This window comes from Lepus europaeus, chromosome 1 (genome assembly GCF_033115175.1).
Source record: "Lepus europaeus isolate LE1 chromosome 1, mLepTim1.pri, whole genome shotgun sequence".
Taxonomy (NCBI): domain Eukaryota; kingdom Metazoa; phylum Chordata; class Mammalia; order Lagomorpha; family Leporidae; genus Lepus; species Lepus europaeus.
The window spans coordinates 85,813,123-85,833,996 of NC_084827.1; the positions used below are offsets into that span (position 1 = coordinate 85,813,123).

Here is a 20,874-nt window from a genome sequence, read left to right on the forward strand (position 1 = left end):
TAAAAATGAATCACAGTCTCACCGTTTTCTTCTTGCCCATTGGCCTCCGGCGTGCCAAGGCGAGACAGCTCCTCAGGGGCTTCTGGGTAAATGATGGCTGTGTCACTGCGCTGAAGGTACTCCTCGATGCTGACTGCATGGCCATCGCGCTCCTCCAGTTTCCTTTTGGCGAAGTATTCCTCAAAGTCTGCTGTGCAATTTGCATTCTTCACTGAAATCATAAAAGGAGAAGAAATGTCTTCAGGGCCGTGTTCCTTGGAGCCCATACCCAACCATATCACTGTTAGGAAGAAGGGCTGGCCGGTGAGAAGACTACAGACACTTGGGTCTATTGGCCTGAGGTGCAGAGAATGACCCAGTATTGACTGAGTGCTTAGTCACAAAACACAGGCAAGGAAGGAAAGTCCTTGGCATTAATAGGCACGTTTTTTTCCTTTGTAGAATACTGGTCTGCATAATTTACAAAGAATGAAATAAATCTAAAAGTGATTCTAGTAAACTTTTTTTTTTTTTTTAAAGAATTACACTCTAAGATCCATGAGAAATACTATAAGGTCAAAGCAACCTTAGTGATCTGTGTAAAACTTGCTTTTCTTTTGAAAAAGATATATTTGATTTTTTAAATTGTCCACTAAACATCTCCAATGGCGGATCCATCTGGCCGCAAAATATAAGCTTTTAACCCTCCAACCTCTGAATATCACAGACAAACCGAGACTACACAGTCCAAGACAAGGAAGGACAGATATTCCTAGAGAGAATAACATCACTTTGTTAAAAAAAAAATCAGGGAACGTGGCAGTTTTTCTTATCCTATAATTTCGATGCTTTAGCTCAGTATCTTAAAGCTGTTGAAAATAAAATTAAGCTCACGGCTGATAGAAATCAAATAAAAAGTAACAGAGGGACTTGAGAAATTGGCTATAGTGCTGTGTGATTTTGAAATGATTTCAACTTTTGCAATTGTGACTCAATTCCCACGCACTGAATAATAGTTGTAAACCGATTTTAGCAACTTCTGTCACAGGACTCTGTACATCTGAAATCTCTAGGTATGTTTCTGAAATTAGTCGTGGCTTAAATTTACTAAACAAAATCTTGTATGCATAAGAGGGAATGGGGAGAGCAGCTGTTACACTACTCTCTATCACAGGTAAAATGGTAAAGTGCTTTGCTGGTACAACTAATGATGGGATACCACTATCATGGCTCTCCAGAGCAGTTAACCTTGGTTGCTCTAGGTCCTTCAGCCTACCTTCTTTGCCAGAAGTGATACTACAGTATTTCCATACTAACTGTCCTTGGCGAAGTTGAGGTAGAGTGAGGTTTCAGCAAACCAGTTAATGTTTTTCCCCTTTCATTATGATGTATTCATGAATTTCTAGATGAGACGAATAGAAAGTGGAATCTCCCGTTAATTCAACAAGTATTTACTGAATGCCTGGTATGTGTGAGGCATCTTGTCTTGCTCTGGTACGCAAAGAACAGATCCAGGCTCATTCTTCAGGCAGCCATGAGAAAGATGAATACAACTGATAGGATTTCAGAAATACATATGCCATTACAAACTTGAGTAAGTAGAATGGAAGAAAGTTGTGCAGTGGTGTAAAGAAGTAACAGCGAGACCTGGTGTGATCTAGAAGATCAGGAAGCAAAAAGCCTCCTAACTTTTTTTTTAACAGGCAAAGTGGACAGTGAGAGAGAGAGAGAGAGACAGGAGACAGAGAGAAAGGTCTTCCTTTGCCGTTGGTTCACCCTCCAATAGCCGCCACAGCTGGCGTGCTGCGGCCTGCGCACCGTGCTGATCAGATGGCAGGAGCCAGGTGCTTCTCCTGGTCTCCCATGGGGTGCAGGGCCCAAGCACTTGGGCCATCCTCCACTGCACTCCCAGGCCACAGCTGAGAGCTGGCCTGGAAGAGGGGCAACCGGGACAGAATCCGGTGCCCTGAACGGGACTAGAACCCGGTGTGCCGGCACCACAAGGCGGAGGATCAGCATAGTGAGCCACGGCGCCGGCCACCTCCTAACTTTATAAGCTGGGGAAACACAATGTATGAAGGGATGTGGTGGCTGGAAAGGCTATGAGACATTTTTAGATGGAAAAGGAGAGTGCTGGAGGCACAGAGTTAGAGGTGAGCCCCAGAAGAGGCAGGCAGGAGTCAAAACATGTAGCGGGCAGGGCAATATCCCATTAAGGATTTTGATCTGGGTTTTTATTCTAAGAGAATCAGGAAGCCACTGAAGGGTATTAAGCAAGGAGGATGGTTGGATGAAATTATGACAGTTTGCATTTCTAAATGACAACTCTGGCTATAGTATGACAGCAATTGTTAGAAGAGAAAAAGCAAATTCTGGGAAGTCAGTTAGGAGGCTCCACCAGGAAAAGACACAAAATAAAGAATGGTGATAAGATGACAAAGTGGCTGAATTTGAAAGATACTTAAGTATAATTCCTAAGATTTAGGGAAGGATTGGGTTTGTCAAGGTGGGAGAAGCTAAGAAACCTCCATCAGGTTTAGGATTTTCAGATCTGATAAGTGGTAGACAACAATCCCCAAAAAAGGGAATACTAGCATTCTAAAAACATTTGGAACTGTGAACAAACATGAAGAATACAACAAAAACAAAATGGGGGTATTACACTTTGCAGACTAAGTGTCACCACTCCTGATGCTGTGATCTCAAACCTTTCTCTTTGGCTACTCTAACTTCTGTTAAGTTTAACAAGAATAATAGTCTGACTCTCTCAGAATTAGGTGCAACAGTGGAATAAAATATTATACCTCGAAATTTTGCTTAGATCTTTTCTTAACTGGGTTTAACAGAAGAATAGTGACATTAGGATCATTTTTCTGCTGCTCTACTCACAATGCCATGGATGCTTTCCAAAGGAGACTTATTGGTGGTGATTGTGATGATGTCATTTAACTTGCATCACTGGGTCCCTAGGGGAGTGTGTGGGAACTGCCAACTTGCACAAACCATTTGTTCATTGTTTTGGGTCATCAAAATAACTTTAGATCTATCAAAAGCCACCTCTTTTTTAATGGTAAGAAAAGATAAAGGGGACAAAATGGTGAGTCCAAAATAAACATTTTTTAATAACTTGCTTAATTTGACTAATAACTGATGTCTTTTTCAGTTCCATGACAGTCAAAAGTAACATAACAGCTCCTTTCTGAACTCATACCTACCTGAATGTGTAAGACAAAATTTATTTTCTTTTTGAGAACACCATCCCACTTGATGACCTTAGTGTAACCTAGTAAACATGGATAGATGTACATTTAATATCTCAATTTTATCTTGATATTTCAGCAACTATTGGAATTATCTGGCTATCTTTGCATGAATTTTCATTTGCATATGAATGTTTCCATCAGAAATGTAATCAAATGCAAATTCAATTGGATTTGCATTAATAGCCTTTCGGCTTAAAAGGGAAGAAAATTCTGATTTTTCTGGATAGGCAAACTAAACTGCATCTAGATAGACTACTGGTGTTTGGAGAGGCAATTCAACTGCTAGATCAAATTTGCCTGTGCTAGATTTCCGTGTCAAGGATGATGGGGACAAAAGACATCAAATCATAAACTCTCTTAAAGATCATCTTTGATCATTTTTGTATCCTGAATATTGAGTATGTTGCCTAGAAGTAAGTAGGCTCTCAAGAATCATTTATGAATGAATGTGAATAAATTATATCCTTAACACTAATCTTAGTGTGGAGGTCTTTCAGTAGAAGGAAGCACCAAATAAGACACCTACAGCTGAGTAGACCTAATAGTCTGGCAATTGTAGGACAATTATGTGATAAGCTGTCATGGGCATCATAACACTTGCGAGAATTTGATAGGGCTCACATCAGTATTCAAAAATGGTTTCCTGAAGAAGATGGTGCTCAATCACTTAAATCTATTTGCTCCAGAAGGATTTTTCTTTATGTAGCACAGACACGTTATTGATCATATATTTCATGTATCCAGAGTCACTTAAGTGGGCTTGAGTCAAACTCTCTGTGAGCTAATCATAACTAATATGGATATAATGTGGTTTGCTCCTGGGGTTACTACTAACATTCAATTTTCTGCCCAGCACTACAACATTCTCCTTTGCCCAAGAACAGTTGTTTCCCTATTGCCAAGCCTTATGTTTGGTACCCAAGGAGCTGCTCTGCTCCAGGATGAACCTGCTCCTCTAGTCACAGTTGATTATCTCTGCCCAAAGTGGGCCAGTCCTAGCCCTCCACTCTCCTCCCCAAACAGTTCATTGGTTCAAGTAAACCAATAGATCCCACTAAGATTAGCAACTCTTTTCCCTATGATTTTAGGACTTTGTTCTACAAACAGCATCAAGGCAGCCATCCCCCAGCTCCAAGTAACTGTAGCCATAATATAAAGAAGAAATTACTGTTTTCCGTGAGAGAAAGACAATTTATGAAGAGAGAGAATAAAAGAGACAAAGTGGCATTGCTGACAGTTTGTTTCTAGCTCTCCTTGTTCCTGGGGCCAAGCTACATCTTCCAGTGGCTCTGTTGTCAACTCTCCTTAGATTCTGGGAACCAAGACACTTCCTTTTCTGCTTTGTTATGTTGTGTTTTCGTTTTTCTCTCTCTCTCCCTCGGATTCACACCTTTATTAGAATACTAAGTTAACATAACCTGGTACATCTCATGGTATCATCTCCTCCCGGAATACCTGGGGCCTGTCTGATTTCTCAGTCTCAGAAGTAATTTTCTTTCAATATCAGAGTCCAACTGACTCCCAGATGTATTTGGAAGTTTGTATTTTTGTTTTCCCAAAGATTTTGTAACATGGTATAGTGGGCACAGGAATGAAGTAGAAAATTTGCTAGAAAGTTATAGAATTCCCCATTGCATTTTTGCAGTGTAAAATCAACCTCATTTTCCTTCCTTCTATAATCCTCTTCACTCCCTGGTCTCCTTGGAAGAACTGCCAAACACACTGACAAAGGATATTTGCATGGTATTTATGATCAAACCATAACAAAAAATTCACAAGAAACCTAAAGTAACGTCTCCCCACATCTCTAGAGATTTTACATTTAGTCCTAAAATTTACCCTAATGTCTTGCAAATATCTCTAGCTTCCCTAAGGTCAGGTAAACTTTCTCTATCCAAAAAAACACAAAGAACTTTATTAATTAAAAATGTTTCCTTATGGCCACACGTGTTTTAATATTGTTAGGATAAATTTCTAGATCCCTTCTAGTCAGGGAAATTCCAGTTTTGTTGGAAATATGTTAGTCTCTCTTACTAATGTTGCTTGTTAATAATAACTTCATAAATCCCTTTATGTTTGCCTTTGATAGATATTGGTATTTTGGGGTAGATAATGATACATATCAATACAGATTAACTTTTAAAATTGTTGACTAAAAACACAAAAAAAACATTAACAGAAGTCTGAATCAAAAAATAATATTGGCCCCCAAATCAGAACACCATAATCCAGTTGTTTTACGACACTGATAGAGAGTTAAAAGTGGGTTTTATTTAGCATTTACAGGTAGTTAAATTATAATGCAGCCCAGCCCTGAGCCCTGATATTTATTCTTTCTCCTTTTCTGTTTCCCTTTGCAATTTATTTTCTTGATTTGTAACAAGAATATATGTTCACACAAGAAGATAATCCTCTACTATCATTGTTTCCATATCCTGCCTGTTTTTAATTTTAATAAAAAATTGAAGAACTATATTTGAATATTATATGAAATCATTTTAATACACATCAAATGAATAAATAATTATTTTGGAAAATAAAATATCTTGGAGGGGCCAGAGGAGCTGCAGCAAGTTTATGTAAAAACGGAGTAGACTCATTCATCCCTCCCTTTGTGACTTCTTACTGAGAGCCCACAAGTGCCAGGGAGTATGCTTGGGGTGCAGATGTGATGTTCACTGAGTTTTGTTCTGACTTCTGTGACTCCGTTTTTGGAGAATATACATAAGACGGTTGTAATTCTGCAATATGCTGACACAGGAATACATCTGTGGATAAGTGAGGACCAAAGAGAAGTACTTCCTTGGGATACTGTGGAAATTACATAGTTACATGTAATCTGGTTTTGCTTACTTCGTTCTGTCAAGACAAAGGCATCTGGAGGAACAATCACAAATCTAGGTGAACGTATTCCTCCTCTGTTTGAAAAACAGTGCCATCATTAACACCTTGGATGATAAGAACACACAGAAAATTACCTGAACGTTAGTCACTCATACTGAAGGTTTTTTCCTTTTTTTTTTTTTTTTTTTTTGACAGGCAGAGTGGATAGTGAGAGAGAGAGACAGAGAGAAAAGTCTTCCTTTTTGCCGTTGGTTCACCCTCCAACGGCCGCCGTGGCCCGCGCACTGCGCTGATCCGATGGCAGGAGCCAGGTGCTTCTCCTGGTCTCCCATGCGGTTGCAGGGCCCAAGGACTTGGGCCATCCTGCACTGCACTCCGGGGCCACAGCAGAGAGCAGGCCTGGAAGAGGGGCAACCGGGACAGAATCCGGCGCCCCAACCGGGACTAGAACCCGGTGTGCCGGTGCTGCAAGGCAGAGGATTAGCCTAGTGAGCCGCGGCGCCGGCTCATATTGAAGATTTGAGTCAAAGAAGCACATACCCAGCATTTGTTGAGGTATATAAATTCTCATGGCTACTTTGTTTAAAGTTGGCTAATTAATGGATATAAGCGTTTTGTCATTAAAATTGCGTGTGTACACTTTTGCATAAGGCTTCCCAAATACATATTGGCACTAGATATCTGAAAACAACCGTGAGGGAAGAAGATTTTCCCCCTCATCACGCAGCCTCACAGGCAGCCCCTCAGAGCCTCCAGGGTCCAGAGGTATGTGTGAAGCCAGGAAAGGGGCATCAAGAGCAACAGAGAGGTTTTCTCTCTCCCTGGGAATTGGTACAGCGTCTTGGCTACTCTCTCCTCCCCTGCTCTGACAGTGCTTCTCCAAGGAGCTCATGTATAGAGGCCAGTGAGTGTTCTCCATGCCTAGGAGCTCTAGGAGAGCGAGGTGGAGAATGCCCAGGGGCTGGGACAGCAGAAGCAAACTTCTCCCTACACAGCAGGAAGCAGCCCCATAAGGGAAAGAGCCTCGTTTAAAGTGAGATACTCTATCTGAGGATTGTGACTACCAGGATTTAGAAGCTACTACCCTTACACAATTTTGATGGCTGTGTTTAGGTACAGAATGAAGCAGAGCCCATTTTTTTTTTTTTATTGCCAAATTAAGACAATACGCACATTACTGTGTAATCGAAAAATCTGGAGTTGGTATATTACTAAAATGACTCTCGGATTACTGTGTCTTATTTTACAGGAGGTTATGAAGCAAGGTGATTTTGCCCAGTGCTCCTTTCATACGATTTTCACAGAGAGACACACAACAGTTAGTGGTTTGTGCTGGGACGGTCAGTGGTTTTCAAAATGTGGTCCCCAGACCAGCAGCATCAGTATCATCTAGGAACTTGTGCAAAATGCAAATTCTTGGGTCCCACCCCAGACCTGCGGAATCAGCAATCTGCGTTTTAACAAGCCCTTCAGGAAATTCCGACACGCACCCAGTGAGAGAACGGCTACTCTGGGAATTCAGTGCTTTGCCTCACAGGGCCGAGTGTGACCGTGAGTAGCAAGGTGGTCGGGGAGAGCCGGGAGTCACTCCCACGGCAGAAGGCTTCCTGACCCTCTCAACCTGAGCTCTTCTCCTTTTTTCCTTACTGAATCTCGCCTACATGTTGTGGTCACTGAATTTATTTCATCACTTTCTCGTATCATTCACTTACCTACTCAGGAGATGAAAGAGGCATGAGCCATGTCTTAGTCCTGTGTCACTAGGGCTTAGCACAGTGCCCAGGACACACGACTGCTGCACAACTGAATTCCACGCTTTTGAACCTCAACTTCTTAATCTGCAAATTACACTAGTGTGTGCTTTCTGGACCATCCTCAAAGTTTTAGAATTCCATAATTTCTTTTTTTTTTTTTTTTTTTTGACAGGCAGAGTGGACAGTAAAGGGAGACAGAGAGAAAGGTCTTCCTTTTTGCCGTTGGTTCACCCTCCAATGGCCGCCGCAGTAGGCGTGCTGCAGCCGGTGCACTGCGCTGTTCCGATGGCAGGAGCCAGGTGCTTCTCCTGGTCTCCCATGGGGTGCAGGGCCCAAGGACTTGGGCCATCCTCCACTGCACTCCCTGGCCACAGCAGAGAGCTGGCCTGGAAGAGGGGCAACCGGGACAGGATCGGTGCCCCGACCGGGACTAGAACCCCGTGTGCCAGCGCCACAAGGCAGAGGATTAGCCTACTGAGCCGCGGCGCCAGCCATAATTTCAATTAATGAATTGCTCTACGCAATTTTATTCACTGGCTCAGCTTAGAGAGTTGTATCTGTATTCTTTTCAATTAAAAATCCAGAGCAACACAGCTTCCGGATGGAGGAATCACACATAGAGATTAAGAAAAAATATTTCGGAGGTGACTGGGAACCACAGGCAACATCACAAGAAAAAACAGTGCTTATTAAATATTTGTTGAATGAATGAAGGAAGCCTTCAAGAAGCTTGGAATATCAGTTATTTCTTGTGGGAACTCTTGCTGTGAAGTGGAGATAGCTGCTCCTAATCGCAAACAAAGCTAATAAAGCCACAGCATTCATTAGCAGGAAGCGAACAGGCTCTTCTTGGTGTATGCTGATTATAGTCTGAAAATGACCCTGTGCCTGCCTAGCCCGCCAAGTGCTACTTCTGTTTTTCTCTCTTCACAATTCATCTTCTCTATTTGGTTTTTAAAAGACATGATATGGAATTAACGAAGAATTTTGAAAATTATGATTTCCATGACAGGTATCTGTCTGGATGACAAAATTCTTTCAAGCTTTAAAAATGTGACAGACACAAATACAAAGAAAATGGCATGCTTTATAACAGAATGACACCTTCCTGGGTAAGTATTAACCTACTACTTAAATTATCTGATCTTGTGCAATTGATTAACACCGTATACTCACCCAACTCTTGCTAAGAAATGCCTTATGATCAAACTTGGACACCATCAGTTATCCATGTAAGAAAAACAAGCTAATTCATATTTTAATTTAAGCTCCATGTAAAAGGAATAAGGGGAATTGGAAGTTGTAACAAAAGTATGAGAATTTTTTCTTTACCTTACTTACTTTATGCTAATGATATGATGAACAAAGAATTTTTTTTTAAGATTTATTTTATTTATTTGAAAGGCAGAACCACAGAGAAAGAGGGAGAGAAAAAGACAGAGGCAACAGCTGGGGCTTAGCCAGGGCAAAGCCAAGAACCAAGAGCTTTCTCCAGGTTTTCCTCATGGGTACAGGGGCCCAAGCACCAGGGCCAACTTCTGCTGCTTTCCCAGGTGCATTAGCAGGGAGCTCTATCAGAAGTGGAGCAGCTGGGACTCGAACCATTGGGGATGCTGCTGCTGCAGGCAGCAGCTTCACCTGCAACATCACAATGTCAGCCCCATGATACTAAATTTATGCTTAAAGAGGTCTAAACATTGTTCGTTAGCCTGCTAAATTTATCACTAACATTAGCAAATTAGTGGAGTTCTATCTTGTGCCACTCTTCTTTTTCAAGTAAGGTTCTAAGAGTCCAGGTTTTTACTTAGGATCGAATTGCTCTGGAGGCTCTCCAGGAAGGAGCTGTCAAACTGAACCTCATTGCCTTTCTATTTGGTACTGCAGGCAGTGAGTATTTGAGCTTACTTCTTCCCATCCTGGCTTATACTCTGCTATCATTCTCCTGTGTTTTGTGATGTATAATCAGGACTGGTTATATTATTTCTAGGGCTCAGTGCAAAGTGACAATGCAAAGTTTCCTCATTCAAAAATTGTTAAAAGTTTCAAAACAGCAACAGAAAAGCCAACCTTTTAAACACAGGGCCCTGTTAAACTGTACAGATCACACACCCAGCATGCTGGCCCCATGTGTAATTTTGTGAAAGCCTCCATTCCCTCTCTATCCAGCCCAGTCCAGCTTTTGGTTTTCTTTGTTCATATTGCCCAGTAGAAGTTCATTAGAAGAAAAGGTACGTGGGATTGAGCCTATAATTTCTAGTCTAATTTCCTCATTTAACAGATGATATAACAAGGATTCATGAAAAGTCACAAAACTAATATTGGAAAGAGTTGGAGATAGAGTTCACATATCCTAACTCAGAACCCATTGCTCTTTCCTCTCTATCACAATGACTCAAAATGAGGGAAAGAGAAGCAGAGAGAGAGAGAGAGAGAGACCATCTTTTAATTTTTTATCATGTCCAATTTGATACCACTTAGGACCTACATATAGAAAAGATCACAATGACATTATCAGTAATCCTAAATAAAACCATAAAAATATCACGGGGGAGCCAATTAAACATGTATATGCAAAATATTAAATATTTAACCTTTTTTCTAATGTCCTTACTCTTCTGATTGCTAGATTCTTGTTTTTTTCTTTTTGTTGCTTTACTAAGTGATCAAGGCTTGGGTCAGTTGTAGCAAAGAGAAACATAAATGTTCTTCAAATTCTATACTCAAGATACTTATTTAAAATTTCCATTAAGGATGGGCATTGAGCCTAATGGTAAAGGTGCTGGGAAGACAACATCTCATACTGGAGTACAGGAGTTTCATACCCAGCTCTGGTTTCCATCTTTTTGCTGGGAGGCAGTGGTGACAGGGTAAGCAGTTGTATCCCTGTGACCCAAATAGGAGACCTGGATTATGTTCAGGATCCCAGTTCCATCCCAAGCTGGGAGCATTTGGAGAATAAACTAGTAGGTGAGAACCCTTTCTATCAGTCTTTCTGTTTTATTCTACCTGTCTTTCACACAAAGAATTATTTTTTAATTCTATTTAATGTTTAACAATTCCATTTTCTAACTTGGAAATATCTTTTTTTTAATCAAGTTTCTAAAGGCACTAAATAAAGAATAACTTTCCAAAGCAACTTGTAAAGGTGAATTTCATTAGCTATTAGTTTATTAGATATTTTAAGGTTATATTAAACTATAAAAATGTCTCCAGTTTAATTTAGGACTGCAGATTAAAAAAGAACTATATTCATGGTTCATTTTAGTTTCCCATTTCACATACTACTTGTTTTCCCCCACATGCTTAATGCTATCCTCCTACACATGTTCCACGTCTTCAGATTAAATGAAACTGTGTCATCCCCAGATAACATCCCATCCCTCACAGATATTGCTGCAGAACTGTTCCTGCTTTCATCTGTTTTGACATGCAGAGCAAAGAGTGTGGGTCAACAGATTCCTTAATTCATTCTACCATTTCAAACCAGTGTTCCTTTTTTAACAATGTGCTCAACAAGTATTTATTTGCTTGTTCATTTATTCAACCAGCAATGTTTATATCAACAATTGACACCACTGCAGAAAAGGAATATGGAGAAGAGTAAACTTAACCTATACCCACAAGGAGCCTCCCTTGTGTAAACTGTAAAGTCTTGAAGCCTTCAGCCATCCATTTTTGCCACCAAACTTTAGGATGCTGCCCTTATTAGTGCAAGTAAAATGATATTTTTCCCATGATGATGTGCCCACCAGACAACCATTTCAATCACTCTAAGAAACTACATGACTCAAAAGGTGGTCAGTGCAGAACCCTGGATTTGTAGTGCTTTGGATTTTTCCAGTATCAAGGAGGGCCATATCTTAGAACTGGACTAAACCTGTGACAATTCCATCTCTTGGAATCAGAACCAGGAATTCTCACTCTCTGACTTCCACCTTCTTGTCTTTCTCACCACTTCGTTTCTCATTTCCTTGGAACAGATCCTTCATTGTGATCATCAAGTCCTGACAATGCCCCATGTCCACTTACTATTCCGATTTTACAAGCTTCAGTTCACTGTAGAACCTGAAATCACTCCCACTCCTGCCTTTTCTTCTCACATCACTATTTCTAAAGAAACTTAAATAACTGCATAGTCTAATTCCAACTATATTTTCAAAATAAGATATTCTTTTCTGGAGATAATTGAATCCCTATACATTGCCCATAGCTATTACTCTAAATTTCCACTTTTTAAGATTTCAACCCTAACTCCATCCCCTTCCTGCTAATTGATTATCTCTTTCCTATATACTTCAGGGTGTGAATTCCCTAGATCACCTTAAAACTGACCAAATTCTCTCTCCCATCATTCCTCCTTTTTCTTCTGATCATCTCTCTTAAATCACACACACACATACACACACACAGACACATTCTTGTCTATTACCATGGCTACCCCTAAAAGCTATTCCATCACAATTTTTCTGAAAACCTCATCTATCTTTCACTCAGTCTTTTTACATTTTCAGCCTTTCTGTCTTTGTTTTGCACAGAGACATGTTCAGCAAGCCACTGTCCTGAAGAAAACTTTCCCTGTAACCAACAGTGTTCTTAAGTCATCTCTCTACTGTCTTATCTTTAACATTTGACATTACATTCTGTCAGAAATCCTTGAAACACTGAACACTTTCTATTTGAACCTACATAGTTGTATTTTAAATAACATATCATATTCTATACATTATTATAATAAATAATAATTGTTAGTGAAGATTGAGCATGTATTATGTTCAAACATTGTGCTAAATATTTCTTATTTATCTACCACTGTTTCATTCATTAAATTACATGTAAATTCTTAATAGCAATAACTGTTCTTTGTTCACTGTATCTTTCATGGAACCTAACAAAATGCCTTGCACTTAGTAGGATCAAAATAATTGATCATTTATTTAAACATTAATGAGCCTATAATTATTTATTTATAAATTTTGTCTTCTTGTTATTATGATTTTTTTTTCTCTGCACACCATAAAATCTTGTCCCCCTTAAAGGCAGGAACTAAATCTTCTATTTCTTAAAGTTACTTGCTCAAGACTCAGTTCAGTTTATGTATACAAATGACAATCTAGCTGAAAAAAAAAATGAATGTAGGTATCTTGGAGGTTGTCAACAAAGGACAAATGTTTAATTATTTGTTCACTGGTTATTATCCAGAGTAAGCCGGGGTAAAAACAATATGATTCTTGATGCTAGTTGGTTATCAAGTAAAGGAAATATCTTTGACAGCTTTCATCATCATTACAATACATGAACATCATAAATACTACTCAATTGTCCTCTCAGGGCCGGCGCCGTGGTGTAGCGGGTAAAGCTGCGGCCTGTAGTTCCGGCATCCCATATGGGTGCTGGTTCAAGTACCGGCTGCTCCACTTTAGATCCAGCTCTCTGCTAAGGCCTGGGAAAGCAGCAGAAGATGGTTCAAGTCCTTGGGCCCCTGCACCCGCGTGAGATACTGAGAATAAGCTTGTGGCTCCTGGCTTCGGATCGACACAGTTCCAGCCATTGCGGCCAATTAGGGAGTGAACCAGCAGATGGAAGACCTCTCTCTCTCTCTCTCTCTCTCTCTGCTTGCCTTCTCTCTCTCTGTGTAACTCTTTCAAATAAATAAAATCTTTTAAAAAATTTGTCCTCTCCTCCAATTACTTTAGGGAAGCTAAAGAAAGATGAAAATGAGGTAGAAAACTAAGATACTCCTTCTTAGCCTTCAGATTTTAACTCCAAATATACTACCAGGGCAGTGAAAATAATTTGTTCTAAAATTTGTCTATGTAGCTCTCTAGGATGTCAAAGGAACTTAACTGGCAAAGGTTCTCAAAAATATCCAGAGGAGTTATTTATTATTTGAAATACAGCCTGGTATGGAGGCAGAGGGCGAGAGGGAGATCTTCCCTCAACTGGTTCACTCCCCAAATTGGCTGCACCAGCAGGAGCTGATCCAGGATGAATCCATAAGCCCAGAACTCCATCCAGGTCTCCCAAATGGGTGGCAGGGGCCCAACCTCTTGGGCTTTCAAATGGTGCCTTCCCAGGTGCATTTCAGGGGGGCTGGATTCAAAATGAAGCAACTGGGACTCAAAGCAGTGCTCTGATAAAGCAGGTGTGGCATGTGGCAGCTTAACCTGCTGCGCCATTATGCAGGCTCCAAAGCAACAGAGGCTTCAAAGCTCTTAAAACTGACTGGCTAGTCCTGTTATTACAAATTTGTTAAATATTATATATTTGTTTTCTACAGAAGTTAATGAGGAACCAGTGTGAAGGAAGGACACAGTTTACAATTAATTCATTTATTAACGAATAAAAAGTTTATTTTGTAGATGCAAACAAACCATCTGACCTAACAAAACTGTGTAAGCATCCAGCCCATGTTAGGCATTGAACTTGGTGCTTTAATAATGACATGTCATTTAATCCCTGCCAAAGGGCCTTCTACATCAGGAATTACTACTTCCACTTTAATGATGTAGAAATGAAGGCTTATCAATTACATACTCAAGTTCATTTAACTAGTAATTGGTAGTGACAAAATTCAAATGTAGGTTCTCTGGCTCTAGAATTTGGAGCACTCCAAAAAAGTGTTGCCTCTCATATGTAAAATATTGCATATATTATGCTTGGAATGGTAAAGGTGTGTTTAATGACTATAATTAGGCTCTATATAGTTTGTCCTTAGATAAGAATTTTCTTGTGTAAGATTAAGAGCTGAGACCTAAATTGACCTTGCCTGGTTTCTGGATATAAGGTGTTTTATTTTTTTCCTCAGCAAAAGGAGTGAACATGCAGGTAGCTATTAATAGCCTTTTATAACTAGAGTACTAGATTGTCTGAGTAAATATAACTTTCACACATTCAAAGAGAAAAACATCAGGGGCCTATTTGAGTCTTGATATACACATGGAAGGCATTAATGCTAATGATCCCCTTGCACCTAAGATAGATCCTTGTTACTACTAATGTGGAGGCAAGCTCAATGTGTGTAACACCCCCCAGTTTTCCATTTCTCTAGTCTTCTTAGAATACGCATGTTTCACACACTCTTAAAAATTTTATCTAACAATTTTATTTTGAATTTGAATGCTAGCTGGGTGTTACAGGGTTCTTTGTAAAAAGGGTATTGCTTATCTTATGCAATAAAGCATTGCATTTTGCTTTCTCTTTTTTAAAAACACTAAAACCTATTTAATTATGCAAGATAGAAACTTATTACTATAAATCAGGGCTTACAATGCCTTATGTTGTTACAAGTCAATTTTGTTGTGCTATTACTCTACCCCTGTTGGAAGAAAAATGTAGTGATGCTCTATGCTGTGTTGCTTTTCCTTTAACAAGTTGACATCAGGGACTTAAGGCCTGGTTTCCTCTTCTAAAGACATTGTCACAGGAAGAGTCTTCCCCCATTGTGGCTTCCTATATCACAGTCCATTGCATCGCCACAAAATGTTCACTCACTTATCTATGCCACCACTCACAATGTCTATCATGTATGTTCACAACTGTACCAGGAACTTTGAGGCAAGCATCATAGTCTTTTTCTTACAGTCAACATTCTTGATAACTTGCTAATATCAACATATATGTGCTATTTATTTAATTACCTCGACAATACCGTGACATAGATATAATTTAGCTCATTTTTCAGATGGAGAAACTATTTGTCTTCATGAAACCTAAGTGAAACGGATTCAAACAGTATAAAGAGGAACAAAACACAAGCTAAAATTAGTGGTATATACCTTAGAGCCGTGGATTTCAGAGAAGGAAGAGATTGATGTGGTTTGAGGTGTTCAAAGATGACCACATTTAGGAAATGAGATGTGAGCTGGGGCCCTTAAGAACAGAAGAGTGAGTAGAAGCTGGATGTCTGGGAAAATGGGGGCAAGAGATTAGGGACTGAAGGAATGGCACATGCAGAAATTCAGAGGCTGTTACAAATGTGATTGTTTTTCTATCACCAAGGGATTGGTCTGATTACAATGGAGAACTGTTAGAATGAAATGGATGGCACTTAAGGTGGGAGTGAAGAAAGTGGGTTTTACCCTATAGATACAAGGATGATAAACAGTCTAAGAAGGGAAGTGGCCACTAGGAAAGGGCTCTAGGAAGGATGTGGACTGACAAAGGAGGGCATGAGGATTCAAGGAGAGTTCAGTGTAGGACTCTCTACTTGGAAGATGAAAGTATCTGGTTGGTTCCTTCAGTCCAGGTGTCAAAACATGTCAATCTAAGACTATGTCCTTAATGTGCTGTACATTTTGATTTAATGCTATAACTAGTACTCCAACAGTATGTTTCACTTTGTGTTTCTATGTGGGTGCAAACTGTTGAAATCTTTATACTAAATTGATATTCTGCATATAAAGAGAATTGAAAATGAATCTTGATGCAAGAAGGGGAGAGGGAGCGGGAGAGGGGAGGGTTGCGGGTGGGAGGGAAGTTATGGGAGAGGGAAGCCATTGTAATCTATAAGCTGTACATTGGAAATTTATATTCATTAAATAAAATTAAAAATAAAAATAAAAAAAAAATCTAAGACTATGAAAGGGAAGTCTTAGTACTGTTCCTCTCTCAGTCACACTCTCATGCTTTCAAAAACACTTTTTGATCTAAACTCTTCCAGATCTGTAGTGATTAAGGACCAAAAACCTCATAGATTCACTGAAGGAAGACTGAAGGAAGCTTGAGATTGCTATAGAAAATTAGCCAATGATGTGTCTTGATGAATAGTTCTTGGGAAAACAGAAGAGAGACAGCCAGTTGAGAAGTAGTTTCAGGGATGGGCATTGGGTACACCAGTTAAGCTGCTGCTTGGAATGCCTACATCCCATATCAGAGTGCCTTCATTTGAGACCTGGCTCCATTCTCCATCCCAGCTTCCTTCTAATGTGCATGCTGGGAGGCAACAAGTCTCCCATGTGGGAGACACAGAGTTCCTGACTCCTGGCTTCAGCCTGCCCTGGCACTGTCTATTGGGAGCATTTGCAGAGTAAACCAATAGATGCAAGATTTCTCTCTGTTTCTCTGCCTCTCTGCTTTTAAAGTAAATAAAATAAATGATTATTTAAGAAGTAATTTCAACCAGAAAATATGTATTTTTCCAATTTCGCATACATTTAGCATCCAAAAGGATGCTAGAGATAAGAAGCCACGAAATTATGGCTGGGAAGAGATCTAATTGTTCCATAAAAGAATACAGATAAAAATTAAGGACCACAAATGATGATTGCACTCTGATCTCAGAATCAGCCTTTAAGGCATTCTGGTCTGGCTGAAAAGACCATGAGAACATTTCAGGCGTGGAAAGCCAAGACACTGTGATAAAAAATATTCTATATGAAGGATCTCTGTGAGTGAGAGCCCAGTGGAAAGAAGTGGCCATCAAGGAAGAATTGTACTTTTCTCTGAAGGGAGGAGAGAACTACTTCCACTTTGTTTATGGCCTTGCCTAAACACTGACAGAGACTGTGGACTCAAAAGGCTTCCATAACCTTGGCAGCTCATGTCAAGTGCCTCAGGTGATTACTGATGTAATACATAAGAGCGTTAATTGTTAAATTAACAACAGGAGTCTCTGTGCAGTTACTCCCCATGTGAGACCTTTGGCCTCAATGAGTTGTACTATGAGAATTAACTGTAAGACTTGTATATAGTGTGTGTGTGTGTGTGTATGTGAGTGCAAACTGTAGAAATCTTTACTAAGTATAGAGTTGGTCTTCTGTGTATGAAGTTAATTGAAAAGGAATCTTAATGGAGAATGGGACTGGGAATAGGAGAGGGAGGAGGAGGTGCGGTTGGAGTGGGGGTGGGAGGGTGGGTATGGTGGGAAGTATTACTATATTCCTTAAGTTGTACTTATGGAATTTGTACTCATTAAATAAAAGATTTCTAAAAAAAAAATAGAAAAAGATAATCAAATGGCAAGGGCATAAGGGATTCTATAAGTAAAATTCTCTCTCTTCAATCAGGAATGTTTCTGATGCAGAATAAAATTATGAAATATACTTGATGTGGAAGGCTGAAAAGAAAATTGAGGACCATAAGTAAATTCCTAATGATCAAGTAGAATGTACCTGTTCAGCATTCTTTCCATGCCATCATTTCAAGTTTTAATTGCGTCAACCATTCTCAGCTTTATGAAATTCTCTCTTTGCTTCTGGATGCTTAAATTTTTTTTCTCTTTCATTACAACCTTTATTTGTCCAACGAATTTGGCTTTTTTCTCTATCCACCAGAAGCTCTCACCTCAGTTTTCCACTTGCTTCAATAAGTTACACTGTCAATTGCAAATCTCAAAGACCCAAGACATGCAATAGTATCTGAAAATATTCTCATGACTCTCAAATCTCTATCTCTAGCCCTGACTTCTTGAGTTTCAATTTTTCATTTCTAATGGACATTCCCATACTCCCATTTATATGACTAACTTTAATATAGAAATGCTTATGTCTAAAGGCTGGTTCAGGATCTTGTCAAAATTGAATCTTTCTTCTGACTCTCTAGAAATAAAAAACATTGCTATATTCTAAACATGTAGATGTGTAATCTCGAAGCCATTTTGTCTCCACCAACCAGATAACTGATAGTTTTTGAAAAGTCACGTTGCTCATTTCTCCACTGTCACCACCGTAGGACAAGATTTTATCCTTTTGCACCTGGATAACTACAGTAATTTCTAGTTGGTCTCTCAGTGCATGGTTCACCCCCACAGAAACTATGCTAGTATAACATAACTCAAACTCTCCCATCAGATGTTTTATGATCTCTACCAACTGGCCTCAGCTTAAATATCCAGTCTTCTTTTCCACAAATTGCCCCTCTGATTTGGTCAAATCCTTTTACTCACTATCTTCTGAAGAGACATTATACTTTCCCTTCTTGGCCACTTACTCCTCTGCTGAAAAACCCTTCCTGAAATGGATTAAGTTCAAATTCTACTTGCATTATCAAATGTTATGTGAATACCAGCCCCCTGGGGCTCTCCTACCTCTGCAACTCAAATAGTTATCCTTCCTGTCATTTGTTGCATATTTATCACTTATTAATTATTTTTTCATGTGTACTTGTCTCATCTTCTAAATTAAATAATAAACATGGTTAGTCTTCTTGGACCATCTTCTACCATACAGGCACACAACAGTGAATATATTGAAGGCACTCAGCGAGTATTTAACTGATTTACTGACTGAATATATATGAACTATAAGGAACAGTAAATATTATGAGAAAGAGAATCTTAAAATCTGGTGAAAAGACATTCAAGATTGATTTTTATACTTTCTGGATAGGAACAATTTTTTTAACCTCATTTTAGATTTGAGGTGTATACAATGGATAGCAAATTGTCACTTTGTAACACTTTATAGCTTACAAATCTATCTTTAAAGGGAATTTGTGACTATTTTTGATCCCATGAGTTGGGACATTATAGATACTATCTAATTCATGGTATCTCTTAATTACTATATTTTTATAAAAAATGCTTCTTATTTCAATTTCTGCATGGTAATATTGTGACTGCAACACAGAATATTAAAACTAGATATATTCTTAGAAATCAACTAGTTTAATGTGTTCATTTTACAGGTGTGGATATAGAATTCCAAAAAGGGTAATTGACTTGCCAATGTCACCATCCAGTTATTCCCAAAAGTTGTGTCTAAAAATTAGTATGGTTGGTTCCTAATCCTATACTTTTCCTTGCCACATAACGTATAGTTTCATTTTTATTTATACTTTCATTTGTGCCTTAAGTTGACAATGCTCAAGAATAAAAATGACAGTTGCTTTTCAGTTTTTTCCCTCATTTTCTACCCTAGAAAGTAAATTAATGCTGCTTAAGTTATTAATAAGGGTGTTCTAAATAAAAACACAGCATGAACAGTTTACTATGATGGGTATCAATATAAGGGAGATATGAATATCATCTTAATTATTTACATATCTGAAACTTCCAAAAACTGCTTTTTTTTCAGTAGTGAGCTGAGTGGAAATAGTTGTGATTTTTTGGATTTTGTTTTAGATGATAATTTGATACTGGGCACTATGTTAATATTGTAATGCTAGTGTGGAGGATGGTTTGAAACATCAACAGTAGCTAGACTCACCCAGGAAAAGAGAGAAACATACTGAGTCCATGCAAAGCTGTGCTGATGACATGAGAGTATGAGAGATATCATTCTGTTTTTTTTGGAAAGAACTGAGGATTATAGATTATAAGTGTTCTAAGACTCTATTCTATGGCACTAGCAGAGTCAAACAAAATACAACGTAGTCTCTCCTGCACTATTTTAGTTTCATTAAAAAGAAGTGAAATTGTCAATTCTGTGAAACTTCTGTCTGAAAAACATTATTCAGAGGGGCTAAAATATAGAGAGAATTAAAGTGAAGAAAAAATGAAAAAGAACTCAAATGACTAAATTTTTGTAAAGAGTGTTCATGGAAACTTGTCTTTCTGAAAAAAAAAAAAACATTTTGCAGTCTAAATTACACTGAGCCATTTGAATTCTCAATGACTGATATCAAGTGGTATCTAGTAGAGGAACATCATCGTCTAATTCTGCAATTATTTCTGTACTCTTTTCAAATAAAAATTACTACTAGAAATGCACCCAACTCGTGCTGTGAAAGAATTCATTCATACTGAGCTCTAGAGGCAAATTAGGGGAATAAGAATGAAAGATACATTTGATTAATAAAATACCAAAATGTAGAGAATTATAATTTGAAACAAAACCAGAGACCTAAAAAGTCTGACTTACTTGTCAGATCATGGAGATGCAAGTGGAAGTGTGAGTGTTTCTCTTCTCCCTGACACTCAATCCACATGACGCAGGACAAGTACAATTTCAGTGTGCTAAACACTACATACCTGTACCATTGTTCACTGCGGCCTGGATCGTGGCTTCTGGCCCCATAGTGTCATAGTCTTCCTTCATTTCTTCTGTGGGGGAAAATTATCTTTAGCATTTGAAAATTGTAGAAAGGCTTACTATACT

General features: G+C 38.9%; 1 protein-coding gene across 2 annotated transcripts in view; it reads right to left on the reverse strand.

Annotated features, from left to right (window-relative positions):
* The window catches only part of ZEB2 (zinc finger E-box binding homeobox 2), a 137,052-nt gene that overhangs the window by 19,634 nt on the left and 96,544 nt on the right, over positions 1-20,874 (reverse strand). For both annotated transcript variants that reach the window (XM_062186324.1, XM_062186334.1), the window contains exons 4-5: positions 20,748-20,819; positions 23-211 (exon numbers count right to left, since the gene is read on the reverse strand). In XM_062186324.1, the coding sequence (XP_062042308.1) occupies positions 23-211; positions 20,748-20,819 (261 nt within the window). The remainder of the gene's footprint in view (positions 1-22; positions 212-20,747; positions 20,820-20,874) is intronic.